The 14,618-nt window shown below is 56.6% G+C and overlaps 1 protein-coding gene across 2 annotated transcripts in view; it reads right to left on the bottom strand.

Annotated features, from left to right (window-relative positions):
* AGRN (agrin) overlaps positions 1-14,618 on the bottom strand; it is a gene marked incomplete at its 5' end in the record, with an annotated part of 44,426 nt that overhangs the window by 11,230 nt on the left and 18,578 nt on the right. For both annotated transcript variants that reach the window (XM_014582336.2, XM_014582335.2), the window contains 16 exon segments: positions 39-176; positions 271-603; positions 739-844; positions 917-1,041; positions 1,129-1,272; positions 1,481-1,645; positions 1,729-1,845; positions 2,946-3,051; positions 3,133-3,281; positions 3,367-3,567; positions 3,658-3,852; positions 3,931-4,149; positions 5,244-5,450; positions 5,639-5,863; positions 5,992-6,216; positions 6,289-6,504. In XM_014582336.2, the coding sequence (XP_014437822.1) occupies positions 39-176; positions 271-603; positions 739-844; positions 917-1,041; positions 1,129-1,272; positions 1,481-1,645; positions 1,729-1,845; positions 2,946-3,051; positions 3,133-3,281; positions 3,367-3,567; positions 3,658-3,852; positions 3,931-4,149; positions 5,244-5,450; positions 5,639-5,863; positions 5,992-6,216; positions 6,289-6,504 (2,871 nt within the window).

Genomic DNA, 14,618 nt, shown 5'->3' with positions numbered 1-14,618 from the left:
CTCCTCAGGCTGGCCCCTGCCCCCGGCCGCCCACTCACCAGGACAGTTGGAGCCCTCTGTATCCACTGAGGGTGTCTTGCCATCCGAGCAGCAGCCCAAAGGCGAGTTGTAGCAGGAAGCTCTCTCGATGGGTGGCCCAGGGGTCACCACAATGCTACCCTCAGGGGGCTCGAGTCCTGGGGAAGCACAGTCTGAGCCTGGCTCCAGACAGACCCTATCCCCCAAAACCACCCCCCAGACCTGCTCCCATGTCCCTGAGCCCCTGCTCACCCCCAGAGCCTCCCCCACTGGCCTCTTGGTCCCCACTCAGCTCCTCGTCGCCGCTCCCATCTGCGCTGCCAGATTCACCAAAGGCAGATGTGGCAAGGCTGGCTGCAGTGGGGGGTGTCGTGGGGGGCATGGTCAGCACGGGCCGTGCAGTGGTCTTGGGGATGCTGGCAGTGGTCCAAAGCCGTGGTGAAGGTGAGGGAGTGGATTGGCTGCGAGGAGTAGTGCCAGGAGCCAGGGGCAGGGCGCTGGGAGGAGCTGGCAGTGCCTCGCTCGGGAAGAGCTCTGGGATGGTCACAGATGTGTACGTTGGGTGGGCACCAGGAGCAACAGCCTCTGCAAGGAGAGGGAGGTTGGGGGTGGAGGCCAGTTGTGTGGGGTTGGGGTCAGCTGGCTCAGGACAGGGCGGGGGGATATAGGGTAGAGTCAGGCCTTTCTGGTTAATTCTAGGCAATGGTCTTTAGGCCTCACCCTGGCACGGGCCAAGGCTCTGGATAGAGATGTCCAGGCCCTGGCGACAGGCGATGGTCTTCAGCTGGCACTTGTTGCCGTAGGTGACTCCGTCGGACCCACAGACCTGCGGCACAGGGCCAGGATGCTTGGGCGAGGCCTTCCTCTCCCACCTCCCTCCACATTCCTCACTCCTCACCTTGGTAGCATTGGCCTCCGGACATGTGAGAGTTGGGCAGACACAGTGGGCAGAGCCAGCTTCCTCCACACAGGATGCGCCAAACTCACAGAGCATCTCAGCACAGGTCTTAGGCACCGAGGAGCCTGGGAGACACATGGAGACCTCCCAGCTTAGGTGGCCCCATTGCCTAACTAGGGAGCCCTGGGTAGGCATCAACCCTGGCTTCTTACCTGCTTCACAGCCAGAGGGGCCCAGGGCACGGCCATCTGGACACTGCCCACATTTGGGACCAGCCACCCCTGGCTTGCAGGAGCACAGCCCAGTCATCTGCTCGCAGTCATCCCGCACAGCGCCCCGGGGGTCACAGCTGCAAGCTGGGGGACAGGGAAGGACCTGACACCTGCCCTAGACAGGCTTCTCTGCCTGATCTAAGCCCAGCACCCCTCCCCCATGCCAGAACTGCCCAGACCCTGCCACGTTTAGTCAGCCCAGGGCCTGAGCAGGTGACAGGAAGGACATAGTGATGGAAGTGGATGGCATGGAGTACTTGACTGGCAGCCAGCCCTGGGCCCTGCCACTCACGGGTGCAGCCGCTCCGGCCATCTGTGACAATGCCACGGAAGTTCCAGAAGCCAGGCTCACAGCGGTCACATTTGAGGCCCCCCACACCTGGGCGGCAGGAGCATTGGCCTGAGGCCGGGTCACACGTGCTGCCATAGGAGCCGTGTGGGTTGCAATGGCACATACCTGCAAAGCCAGGGCAGAACAGGGTTACCACAGCTGCACAACTCGGCCAGACCAGGGGGTCAGGGCTGAGCTCAGGCACTCACTGGGACAGCCGGCCAGGCCCACACCCTGGGCAGCAGTGATGTTGTCCTGGCAGCAGCCATAGGGCGTCTGGGCACAGTGCAAGGGGGTCACGGGTGGCAGTGGGGCCAAAGTCGGTCCTACAGGGAAAGGCACAGTGTTGAGATTTCATGTGGTGCTAGATGCCACCCTGGATCTCAACCTCCCCCAACTAAGCCCCATCACCACTGAGCCTCCTAATACCAACCCCCACCTTGGGCCTGAGGTCACATGTGAGGCTACCACATCACATATGAGGACATGTCTGAGAGTGCAGAGCCAAGAATGCACAGAACACCCAAAGATCATGGACGCACAATCCCATGCTCATACAACCAGAGCCATATGTACGTGGACATGTCTTTGCAAACCAGCACACACACACATGGAGATGTGTACATTCATATTTATTTATGTTCTTCCCTAACTGCAGACATTTACACACATACCCTTGCAGAAATATGTCTGTGTACTTGGGTAAGTGCACACATGACTTGTGTGTGCATAAGCTTATGATAAACGTAACATAGTTACTAGATCACTGTCAGTACCCCTAAAAAGAGAGCACTTAGGGTGGGGGGCAGCAGGGTAAGGGGAGCTTGCATGGCCTCTGATGTCTCTCGGCATTAAAGCCCAGCCCAGCATACAGTAGGTGCCTGGTGTGCACTTATTGGCTAATGGGCAGAAGGACTCACACTATGACAGTAAAAACTTAAGCAAAGCAAATGGCGTAATGGCTACGTCGCTAGACTCCCATGTAGTCAATCACAATTCGAGTCCCGGACCCAGAGGCTTAAACTCATGCTGGGCGTGTGTGCACGTGTGCCCAAGATCCCGTGAGGAGAATGGAGAAGGGACTACAGCGTGGCCATCCCCCCGGGGATGATTTCTTGCTTTCTGTCTATCTCTGTCTTTCTGGTGAGTGCATGTGCCCTATAGCAAAAACCTCTCCAAATAAAATATATATGTGTGTATGTGTATATATATATATATATATGAGCACACACCAACACTGCACACTTCAAACACAATACACACGCCCACAAAGACCCACCACAGAACACATGCATGCCCACATTTCTCACACCTGTGGGCACACATCTTTAAACATGCACACAGATGAACACAGAGGCTGCAACATGTATACATAAGAACGTGTGTGCCCCCATGGGTCCAAACACCCTGTGAGGTGCCCACTCACCTCGGCAGGCTCCCTGAGCCACCACATACAGTTCTTGCTGGGACTCACACCTGGCCTTCTTCAGGTCACACTCAGTGCTGTAAGTGAGTCCATCTGAACCGCACACCTAGAAAGCTGGTGTCAGTGTGGGTGGCCTCATCCCCGTCCTTACTTCCCACCTTGAGCCGGGGGAGGGAGAGGGTCTCACCGGGCTCCTCAGAACACTCTGGCAGCTGAAGTCACAGACGCATGGCCCATCCTCTGAGTCCTCATCCCAGACCCCACCATGCAGCCGGCACAGCTCCTGTTCACATTCGCCATCCTCCCCAGAGCCAGAGCCTCCCGAGCCACACTCAGCTGTGGGAAAGAGGGGGCCAAGTCCCACAGGGACCTTGTCCAAGGCTAGGGCCCAGCAGCTCACCCTAACTGCCCCCGAACCTACCTTGCTCACATGGTCCTGCCCGGACCTCCTCGATTTGCATCTGCTGCTGGCAGGCAGCTTCCTGTAGCTCACATGTACTGCGGTAGGTGACACCATCACTACCACACACGGGGCCGGGTGGGGGATGCTCACACCGCGGACACACACACTGCCCCGCTGAACATACAGCCCCAAAGGCACACACTGTGTCTCCACAGGTCTCTGTAGAAGACAGAGCCAGGCAGGGGTTGCAGACTCCGCCTGGGGGAGACAGGGGGCCCCACCCCCCTTGGCCCCTATGGAATCACTCACGGCAGTGTCCAACTGAAGCCACGTGCAGGCTGATCTGGTGTGTGCAGGCGTGGACGTGCAGTTCGCACTCACTGGCATATGTGTGGCCATCGGAACCACACACAGGTTGGGCTGAGGCCACACATTCAGAGGGACACACACAGCGCCCGGTTTCAGCTTCGCACAGGGCTCCAAAGCGGCATTGCCCACAGCGGTCTGGGGAGGAGCCTCTGTCACCACAGCAACCAGGAGCCCCACCCCACCCCCCGCCAGACCCACTTGCCCACCACTGACCACAGGGTCCTCTGCGTGCCACTCGGATCTCCCGCCCAAGGGTGCAGGCTGTGGCCTCCAGCTCGCACACGCTGCCATATGTGACCCCGTCGCTGCCACACACAGGATCGTAGACACCGGTGCATACCTGCTGGCACTCACACACAGCTTCCCCATTCTTCACTGCACACGTCGCCCCCAAGGTGCACTGCACCCCGCGGCAGGGAGATGGGGCCTGGTCTGGGGAGGACATGAACACTCAGCAGGCCGACATGCTCTGCTTAGCTGTGGGCAAAGCCACTAGCCCCACGCAGCTGTCCCTCTCCCAGGGTGGGGATGGTGGAGGAAGAGTGGACGGGGAGAAGGGCCAGATGCACAGGACACAGCAGAGAAAGGGACAGACACACGACAGATGTGGACAGGGACACAGACTCAAACGGCCCCAGTCCCTGCAAGAATGTGGAGTGGGGCTGCTCCCAAGGGACAGGAGCTTCCTGACGTCCCACAGTAGGCTGTGGGAGGGATACCAAGGCCACTGACCCCTGACCACCAGCAGCCCTGGGGCACCTGTACATGGTCAGGTAAGGCTTTCTCCATGGGTGGGAGGAGTCTGCCCCCCTAGAGTCACCCAGGGCTGCACAGGGGAGGAGGTGTCTGTCCACTTGCTCTGAGGACCACACGGCCAGGCAGCAGCGAGCCACCCCCCCGCCACACCAGGGGCAGACCTCAGGCTGCAGGATCCTGGCGGGCAGGCGCGGCACCTCATCCTGCCAGCAGGTCAGGCTGGAAGACACAAGAGGCGGAGCCGAGAGGGAAGGAAGGACAGAAGAAAAGAGACAGACAGACGCAGAAAAAAAGACCAGAAAGACAGACAGACCAACCGGCCAAGAAAGACACAGAGACAGCAGAGTCACAGTGGCCCTAGTCCACACAGGACACACCAGTCACCACTCAGACGTCCTTGCCTTCCACCAGTCCCTTAAATCGTGGCTGAGAATCTGCCTCTGAGGGGGCTATCTAGAGGCTGCACGTAACCCACAAGTGTACGACTCCTAATGTCATGGTCACCCTTGTCCACCTGGCACAGTCTAGACAGAGGGGAGGACAGACCAGAGAACTCACAGGGGCCAGGTGTAGGTGGGAGCCCACCTCTTCCCCACCCTGTACCCGAGTGTCCCAGGAAACCTCCTCACAGCCTCCATCCACCCCAGAGCCTTCTCAGAGTGACCAGCCCTGGCCCAGGATCCCAGAAGGAGCATGACAAGGAATGAAGATGACATGTGATAACAAGGCAGGGACTGCTCCCTGCCTGGATCCCACCGAAGGGTGCTCACCACATGGGCCCTGGTGCTTGGCAGGAATGGCACGCTGCTGCCGACACTCAGCTTGCTGGCGCCAACAGTCGTTGTCATATGTGTGCCCATCCTGGGCACACACAGGCCTGTAAGCCCCATCGCATGTGACACGGTCACAGGAGCAACGGGGGCGGCCACGGCGGGACAGGCACACAGCATTGAACCGGCACGCCTCCGGACACTGGTCTGGGGGGCAGGGGTGAATTGAGAGGCCAGAGCGCCAAACTAGCCCCCCACCAGGTGTGTAGGACCCATGGCACAAAGGAGTAAGTGTGGATCTGGGAGAGTGGTGGTGACAGGCAGTGCACAGGGGAAGGGGGGGGTCCTCCTGGGTCACAAAGTGACAGGGCCAGACAATCTGGGGAGCTGCCCACCTCGAGGCTGGCACTGGCCAGAGCGCACTTTCTGGAGAAGGAGGCCACGGGTGGCCCCTGTACGTCCCATAATGCAATCGTTTTCATAGGTGACCCCATCGTCCCCGCACACAGGGTCCTTCTGGGAAGGGCAGCTCTCTGGTGACAGGAGGATCTCCAGGCGCCGTGTGCGTGGGTTCACACGGCAGCCCCGGCTCATGTCAGTGATAGCACTCTGGCAGGGGTCTGGGGTGAGAAGAGTAGAATCAGAGCACTCTTACATGCCTACATGCACATGCACACACACACACACACACACACACACATAACACACACACACACAGGTTGAGCTGGGCGTGCCAGGCAGTGCTCACCACAGGGGCCATCAAACTTCTTGAAGATGTTCTCCTGGCGGGCGCAGGCGTGGCGCAGGAGCTCGCATTCGCTAGGGTAGTCGGAACCATCGCTGCCGCACACAGTGCTCTCAGGGGCCTCCCGGCAGGTAGCAGGACACAAGCACGAGGCTGACTGCCCATCGGCAGAGCGTGCACAGGTGCTGCCGAAACTGCAGGTCACGTTGGAGCAGGGGTCCCGCGACCCTGTGGGCAGGGTAAGGTGGGGTCACACTGGCTGCTCCTCCTGTCTCCCCACCCACCAGCCCTAGCACTCACCGCAGGGCCCACGGCTAAGCAGGCGGATGCGCCGCTGCTGGCTGCACTGTGCACGCTGCAGCTCGCACTCGTTGCTGTACGTGGAGGCATCTGAGCCGCACACAGGGGCTACCACATTGGGGCAGGCGTTCTTCTTGCACACGCAGGAGGCCCGGCCTGGCCCCTCTGCACTTGGCTCACATACAGCACCGAAGCCACACAGCATCCCTCGACATGCTGAAGGTGGGATGTAAGAAGGGGGGTCAGAGCCAGCTCGCCAGCTGCCAGGGTTCCCATTCCAACATCCACACACCCGAGGACCTTGCAACACACACCTTCTTTTACTAAAGCTCCCCCAGACACATCCACATACGTCCATGCTTACACATGGCCACGTGTGTGCCCAACACTGCCTGTGCACTTAGCTTGCTGCCCCTCCCCCCAGAGCCCCACCGACGAGAAGCCTCTCCCACCGAAAAGCCTCTGGGCCTTTACTCCAAACCCACCTCAGTGGACCCCTTGACACATGACAGGATGGGCTCCCCCAGGCCAACTCAGTCACAAGCAATCAGTGCTCAGTTCTGCACCTCCACATCAGCATTGGAGCTGATCCCATAAAGCTCAAGTTGTAGGGGACCCCTTCTGGGAGCTGCTCCAGATGGACACTCCAAGAGTGCCTGCCTGCTGTCTCTTCTCTTCTCCCCAAACTCAGTCTTCTCTGGCCCCTTCCCGTCTTCACCTTCACAGCTCCCACAGCCAGCCTGCCCGAGTTCTACACCCCTCTGCAGCTCTCCTGAGGGGGCTTTCCCTGAGGCTGCTGGCCTTCTCTGCCTCCCATGTCTGCCCAGCCTTAGTCTAACTTGTCACAGTGACTTTGGGGAAGCCGAACACAGGAACTGTGCTTGTCATTTTACTCTTTTAAAGGTTTAGTTCATGCCGCAGACTGAAAGGAACCTAATGCCTGGCATACATCTTGTCACTAACCCTCTACAACAGACCCTGGAGATGGCCAGAAAAGTGTACAAATGAAGGCACATGGACCCAGAGTCATTAGGGACAGCCTCTGCAGCAGCCCCTCCTGAGCACCACACTGGGGCAAGGGGCAAGGGGCAGGTGGGAGCCTACACAATGATCCTACCACTGCCCCACCCTGCACCCAGGTGGGAGCCTACACAGGGACTCCAGCTTAGGACCCCCACCAGGGACAGCACATCAAGGGCGGGGCAGGCCCATCAGAGGCCGCAGCTGTCTGAATCTAATAAATGTTTAATTGGGTCCAATTATCATTAATAAGTCATGGGGGGTGGGGAGAGGCAGCTACCCATTGCCTCCCCGCAGATTCAGGGAAACGAGGCAGGAGGAAGCATCTCCCTTCACCATCTCCAAGGAGGGCAGGGTGCTCAAAGAGCTCGAGCCAGGTGTTGCTATGGCAACAGCCTACCCCAGGCTCTGGCATGTCTGTCTGGGTGTCTCCGCCCCCTCCAGAGAATGCTGAGTGAATAGGGGCTCGGTATGTCATCCCTACAACCCACCCATGTGCCCCGTCCCCAGCAGACCCGGTCCTCCTTGCCCACTGCCTGTGCCCCTTCCCTTCCCTTCAGCTCTTTTCCTCTCTCAGTTCCTGGAGCCAGGCTGCCCCCAGCCCCGCATTCATTCCCTCATGTGACTGTGGGCATGTTACCACCTCCCTGTGCCTCAGTATCTCTTCCTGTGAATGAGGACAAATGACCTACTTTCTAGGATTGTGGAGTCAAAGGGCCAACACCTGCAAAGCTCAGAGGACTTTGCACACAGCACTATGTGATGCGTATGCTACCGCAGGTACAGTAATAAGAATTGTCATTACCATCAGTCTCCCCTCTGTCCTGACTCACGCAACTCAAACTATGGCCAGCATTGGCTTTTACTCTCCTCCCATTTCCCTTCCTCCCTCCCCTCAGCACCTCTCTCCCCAATATGGCCCTCTCTTGCTCAAGGACTCCCAGTCTAAAACCAACACACTTGCTAATGCCCAGTTGGCTGCTCTCTTGGGCTTCGGCAGGATCTGCTGACCAGGGTTCCCCCCAGAGTCCCAACTCCATGGTCAATGACCTGGTCTATGCTGGTTGCTGCATGTCTGTGCTCCCCTAGCTTAGCCATCTCTCTCCCTCTGGTTGCCCTGTCTCCAAGGACACCTGTTTCCCAACAGCCAGCATCTTCCCCCAGCTGTTGGCCTTAAGACCTGCACAGTCCTTCACAAGCCCAGCCTGAGGTTCTGTTGTGTCCCCCCCAAGATAGAAACCTGGGGAGGAAGGTAGTGATGATGGCAACTAACCCATGATGAACAAGACTAGGGCATTCTGCCAGGTGCATGGAGTGCAGACCACAGTGCAGGAAGCTGCAGAGAAGACTGCAAGGGACTAACTACTGGGCTGATTCGGTCAAGGGCATTTTAGAGACCCAGGGTGCCCCTGGGACATCATTTGGGTTGAGGCTCAACCACTGGTTCCCTTGTCACTGTGGTGGGCAGGTCCAGGTCCAGGCCCCATGGCCTTGGCAAGTCTGTTTCAATTAGGACGTCTCCTGACTGTGGAATAGGGATAGATCTAGCTGCCAGGGCACCTGTAGCACTCGATGGTACCATGTGGCAAAGCCAAGGTTTAGAGCACCTAGTGCTGGTTCCTACTTCTATTCCAGGCTGAAATAACTTCTCAAGATTCAGTTCTGGAATCACCACCTCCAAGAAGTCAACAGCCCCCCCCCACACACACACAAACACATATACCACCACCATGCTTAAGCCGTTAGGTCCCATGAAGAGGTACTCCCATATACCCTATTGATGCCTGTTGAAGCACCTGCCTTCCTCACGGGACTAGGAGATCACAGAGACACAAGATGGGTCTCTTAATTGAATATAAGCGGCCAGCCAATGGCATGGTGCTTAAGGCAGCTGGATCCTACATGGCCAATTGTGCTGTTCAAGTTCCAGACCTGGTGGCTTGAAAAACACATTAGGTGTGTGTGCATCCATGTCTGAAATCCTGAGAGGAGAATAGAGAAGGGACTGCCACCTAGCCATCCCCGCTGTGGGGTGCTTTCTCATTTTTGCTCTGTCTGTCTCTCTCCCTGGCAAGCACATGTGTCCTATAGCAAAATTAAAAAAGTATAAGCACAGACACTACTTGTACAGACAAGTACACAAGTACACGTACTGACTGCACATACAAATTTATGTATGTGCACATACATGCATATGCACGTGCACGCTTACACATAGGAAGTTTTCATTGTATAGTCATGTCATTACATTGTTGTGTTCATAAGTGACCACTTCTACAGCATCACACGATATTCCTCCTCAAGCCCACTTGGTAAGAAGGAAGCTGAAGCACAGGTGAGTTCACCTGACGGTCACACTGATAATAAATGGCAGAGCTGGGCCCAGACCCTGGCCTATGCTCCTGGTCACTGCCCATAATGTACCTCATAAACCCAGGCACCCATGAGCCGTGTGATCTCGATAGGTCACCAGCAGGGCCCTGTCATGTCTGCCCTGGCTTATCCTTTTGTGGGAGCCTCCAACATCCACACACCCGAGGACCTTGCAACACACACCTTCTTTTACTAAAGCTCCCCCAGACACATCCACATACGTCCATGCTTACACATGGCCACGTGTGTGCCCAACACTGCCTGTGCACTTAGCTTGCTGCCCCTCCCCCCAGAGCCCCACCGACGAGAAGCCTCTCCCACCGAAAAGCCTCTGGGCCTTTACTCCAAACCCACCTCAGTGGACCCCTTGACACATGACAGGATGGGCTCCCCCAGGCCAACTCAGTCACAAGCAATCAGTGCTCAGTTCTGCACCTCCACATCAGCATTGGAGCTGATCCCATAAAGCTCAAGTTGTAGGGGACCCCTTCTGGGAGCTGCTCCAGATGGACACTCCAAGAGTGCCTGCCTGCTGTCTCTTCTCTTCTCCCCAAACTCAGTCTTCTCTGGCCCCTTCCCGTCTTCACCTTCACAGCTCCCACAGCCAGCCTGCCCGAGTTCTACACCCCTCTGCAGCTCTCCTGAGGGGGCTTTCCCTGAGGCTGCTGGCCTTCTCTGCCTCCCATGTCTGCCCAGCCTTAGTCTAACTTGTCACAGTGACTTTGGGGAAGCCGAACACAGGAACTGTGCTTGTCATTTTACTCTTTTAAAGGTTTAGTTCATGCCGCAGACTGAAAGGAACCTAATGCCTGGCATACATCTTGTCACTAACCCTCTACAACAGACCCTGGAGATGGCCAGAAAAGTGTACAAATGAAGGCACATGGACCCAGAGTCATTAGGGACAGCCTCTGCAGCAGCCCCTCCTGAGCACCACACTGGGGCAAGGGGCAAGGGGCAGGTGGGAGCCTACACAATGATCCTACCACTGCCCCACCCTGCACCCAGGTGGGAGCCTACACAGGGACTCCAGCTTAGGACCCCCACCAGGGACAGCACATCAAGGGCGGGGCAGGCCCATCAGAGGCCGCAGCTGTCTGAATCTAATAAATGTTTAATTGGGTCCAATTATCATTAATAAGTCATGGGGGGTGGGGAGAGGCAGCTACCCATTGCCTCCCCGCAGATTCAGGGAAACGAGGCAGGAGGAAGCATCTCCCTTCACCATCTCCAAGGAGGGCAGGGTGCTCAAAGAGCTCGAGCCAGGTGTTGCTATGGCAACAGCCTACCCCAGGCTCTGGCATGTCTGTCTGGGTGTCTCCGCCCCCTCCAGAGAATGCTGAGTGAATAGGGGCTCGGTATGTCATCCCTACAACCCACCCATGTGCCCCGTCCCCAGCAGACCCGGTCCTCCTTGCCCACTGCCTGTGCCCCTTCCCTTCCCTTCAGCTCTTTTCCTCTCTCAGTTCCTGGAGCCAGGCTGCCCCCAGCCCCGCATTCATTCCCTCATGTGACTGTGGGCATGTTACCACCTCCCTGTGCCTCAGTATCTCTTCCTGTGAATGAGGACAAATGACCTACTTTCTAGGATTGTGGAGTCAAAGGGCCAACACCTGCAAAGCTCAGAGGACTTTGCACACAGCACTATGTGATGCGTATGCTACCGCAGGTACAGTAATAAGAATTGTCATTACCATCAGTCTCCCCTCTGTCCTGACTCACGCAACTCAAACTATGGCCAGCATTGGCTTTTACTCTCCTCCCATTTCCCTTCCTCCCTCCCCTCAGCACCTCTCTCCCCAATATGGCCCTCTCTTGCTCAAGGACTCCCAGTCTAAAACCAACACACTTGCTAATGCCCAGTTGGCTGCTCTCTTGGGCTTCGGCAGGATCTGCTGACCAGGGTTCCCCCCAGAGTCCCAACTCCATGGTCAATGACCTGGTCTATGCTGGTTGCTGCATGTCTGTGCTCCCCTAGCTTAGCCATCTCTCTCCCTCTGGTTGCCCTGTCTCCAAGGACACCTGTTTCCCAACAGCCAGCATCTTCCCCCAGCTGTTGGCCTTAAGACCTGCACAGTCCTTCACAAGCCCAGCCTGAGGTTCTGTTGTGTCCCCCCCAAGATAGAAACCTGGGGAGGAAGGTAGTGATGATGGCAACTAACCCATGATGAACAAGACTAGGGCATTCTGCCAGGTGCATGGAGTGCAGACCACAGTGCAGGAAGCTGCAGAGAAGACTGCAAGGGACTAACTACTGGGCTGATTCGGTCAAGGGCATTTTAGAGACCCAGGGTGCCCCTGGGACATCATTTGGGTTGAGGCTCAACCACTGGTTCCCTTGTCACTGTGGTGGGCAGGTCCAGGTCCAGGCCCCATGGCCTGGGCAAGTCTGTTTCAATTAGGACGTCTCCTGACTGTGGAATAGGGATAGATCTAGCTGCCAGGGCACCTGTAGCACTCGATGGTACCATGTGGCAAAGCCAAGGTTTAGAGCACCTAGTGCTGGTTCCTACTTCTATTCCAGGCTGAAATAACTTCTCAAGATTCAGTTCTGGAATCACCACCTCCAAGAAGTCAACAGCCCCCCCCCACACACACAAACACATATACCACCACCATGCTTAAGCCGTTAGGTCCCATGAAGAGGTACTCCCATATACCCTATTGATGCCTGTTGAAGCACCTGCCTTCCTCACGGGACTAGGAGATCACAGAGACACAAGATGGGTCTCTTAATTGAATATAAGCGGCCAGCCAATGGCATGGTGCTTAAGGCAGCTGGATCCTACATGGCCAATTGTGCTGTTCAAGTTCCAGACCTGGTGGCTTGAAAAACACATTAGGTGTGTGTGCATCCATGTCTGAAATCCTGAGAGGAGAATAGAGAAGGGACTGCCACCTAGCCATCCCCGCTGTGGGGTGCTTTCTCATTTTTGCTCTGTCTGTCTCTCTCCCTGGCAAGCACATGTGTCCTATAGCAAAATTAAAAAAAAAAAAAAAAAAAAAGGTATAAGCACAGACACTACTTGTACAGACAAGTACACAAGTACACGTACTGACTGCACATACAAATTTATGTATGTGCACATACATGCATATGCACGTGCACGCTTACACATAGGAAGTTTTCATTGTATAGTCATGTCATTACATTGTTGTGTTCATAAGTGACCACTTCTACAGCATCACACGATATTCCTCCTCAAGCCCACTTGGTAAGAAGGAAGCTGAAGCACAGGTGAGTTCACCTGACGGTCACACTGATAATAAATGGCAGAGCTGGGCCCAGACCCTGGCCTATGCTCCTGGTCACTGCCCATAATGTACCTCATAAACCCAGGCACCCATGAGCCGTGTGATCTCGATAGGTCACCAGCAGGGCCCTGTCATGTCTGCCCTGGCTTATCCTTTTGTGGGAGCCTCTCTCGGGCCACTTGGCTACCCTGCACAATCTCTCTTGCTGCATGCCTGAGGTCCTCTTGCAATACGCAAAGCTGGAGGCGGCATTGGCTTTTTATAGCTGCCCGTTGGAGTGAGTATATTTAACTCCTCTCCTGGGCTCGGGTGGGTGGGGGAAGGAGTGGATGTCCCAGCCTTGCCTGTGGCCACAGTGTGTGGTATGAATGCTTGGGAGGGACGGAGAGGAATGATGCTTGTGTGATGATGGCCGTGGGGTACGGCTCTGTGCGTGTGTAGTGGAATGGGGTGTGGATGAGGGACCCACATGTTCAGCTGTGCGATTATAAAGGAAAGGAGATGCTCACCAGCTTTCTGGGCTTCAGGAAAGGGGGCTGAGGATATTGAGGGAGGGGAGGGTTCTTCCCACCTGAGTCCAATGTTTAAATCCAGATGGCAACTCTAGGCCTCTTTCCCACAGCTATGGAAACAGTCCCTAACACAGACCACATCTCCCTCTATCCATCCCACTGGGAAGGCTTGAGCCCTCTTGCAGGATGTGGGGACTCATGTGAGTTGCACCCTCATCCCAAATCCCAGGGCTGCTAGCAGGGAGTCAGTCATCTGAGTTGAGCAGGTTGCTTACCTGTTCACGGGTCCCCGTCGCTCTGGGCCTCTCAGTGGTACCACACTACCCTGACCTGTGACAGCAAACCCCCCTCCCTTGGCTGAAGCCCCTTGGAGGCCACAGGCCACCTTCCCCCTGTAAGACCACTCTGGCCTCGCTCACCTTGGCCATGCAGATGGATCTTTCCTCCCTACGATCAAGGCAGGGCCTAAGAGGGGACACTGCTGTTGGGGGCCAAGGATGGGAGCCAACAGACAGAGGTTGGAGGGCCAGAGTCCAGGGGTAGGACAGGTGACCCCCATAGCCACCATCTCCCATTTCTACTGCCAGCTCTTGGCCCCAACCCTGATGCTGCCCCAGGAGCACACTGCCAGCTCACTAGCTCTGTGTGCAGCTCCAGAAGGAAAGCCGGCTAACTACAGATAACCCCAATCTGAGGGAAGATGGGAGAGGTCCCCTCAAGCTCACACCCATGAGATTCCTGTTCCTGGGTGCCCGAGTTCCCTCCTTCTGGGGAAAATCTCCACTTCCAAGGAAAACATTCACCATTGCTAGGACCCAGTCTGCCTCACCCCTGCCCTCATGCTCCAGCACAGGGCAGACTACGGGCAGAGATGGATCCTGCCCTGCCAGCACCAGGCCACCTCCTCAGGCTATTATGCCCTACTCTCGAGACCCACAAAGTGATCCAGACCAACTACGAGACCAAGGATCCTGTCCCCAGAACAAGACCCACGGCCTTGTTCCATGTATAGGCTGTCCTGGATATGAAAGTTCTGGGGATCCAGACTAGCAGGGGACCCAGCGATGCAACTGGAGCCTGGAGCTCCTATCCCACCTGCTGGAGAGGATATAGGCTCATGAAGGGGGCCACGGGCCACCGCTGCTCTCGCCCCCTGCAGCACTAATAGCT

The sequence above is a fragment of the Tupaia chinensis genome, unplaced genomic scaffold (genome assembly GCF_000334495.1).
Source record: "Tupaia chinensis unplaced genomic scaffold, TupChi_1.0 Scaffold143584_1, whole genome shotgun sequence".
In the NCBI taxonomy this organism is placed as follows: Eukaryota; Metazoa; Chordata; class Mammalia; order Scandentia; family Tupaiidae; genus Tupaia; species Tupaia belangeri.
The sequence above is the reverse complement of the archived record's forward strand: the minus strand, read 5'-3'. Positions and strand labels throughout refer to the sequence as shown.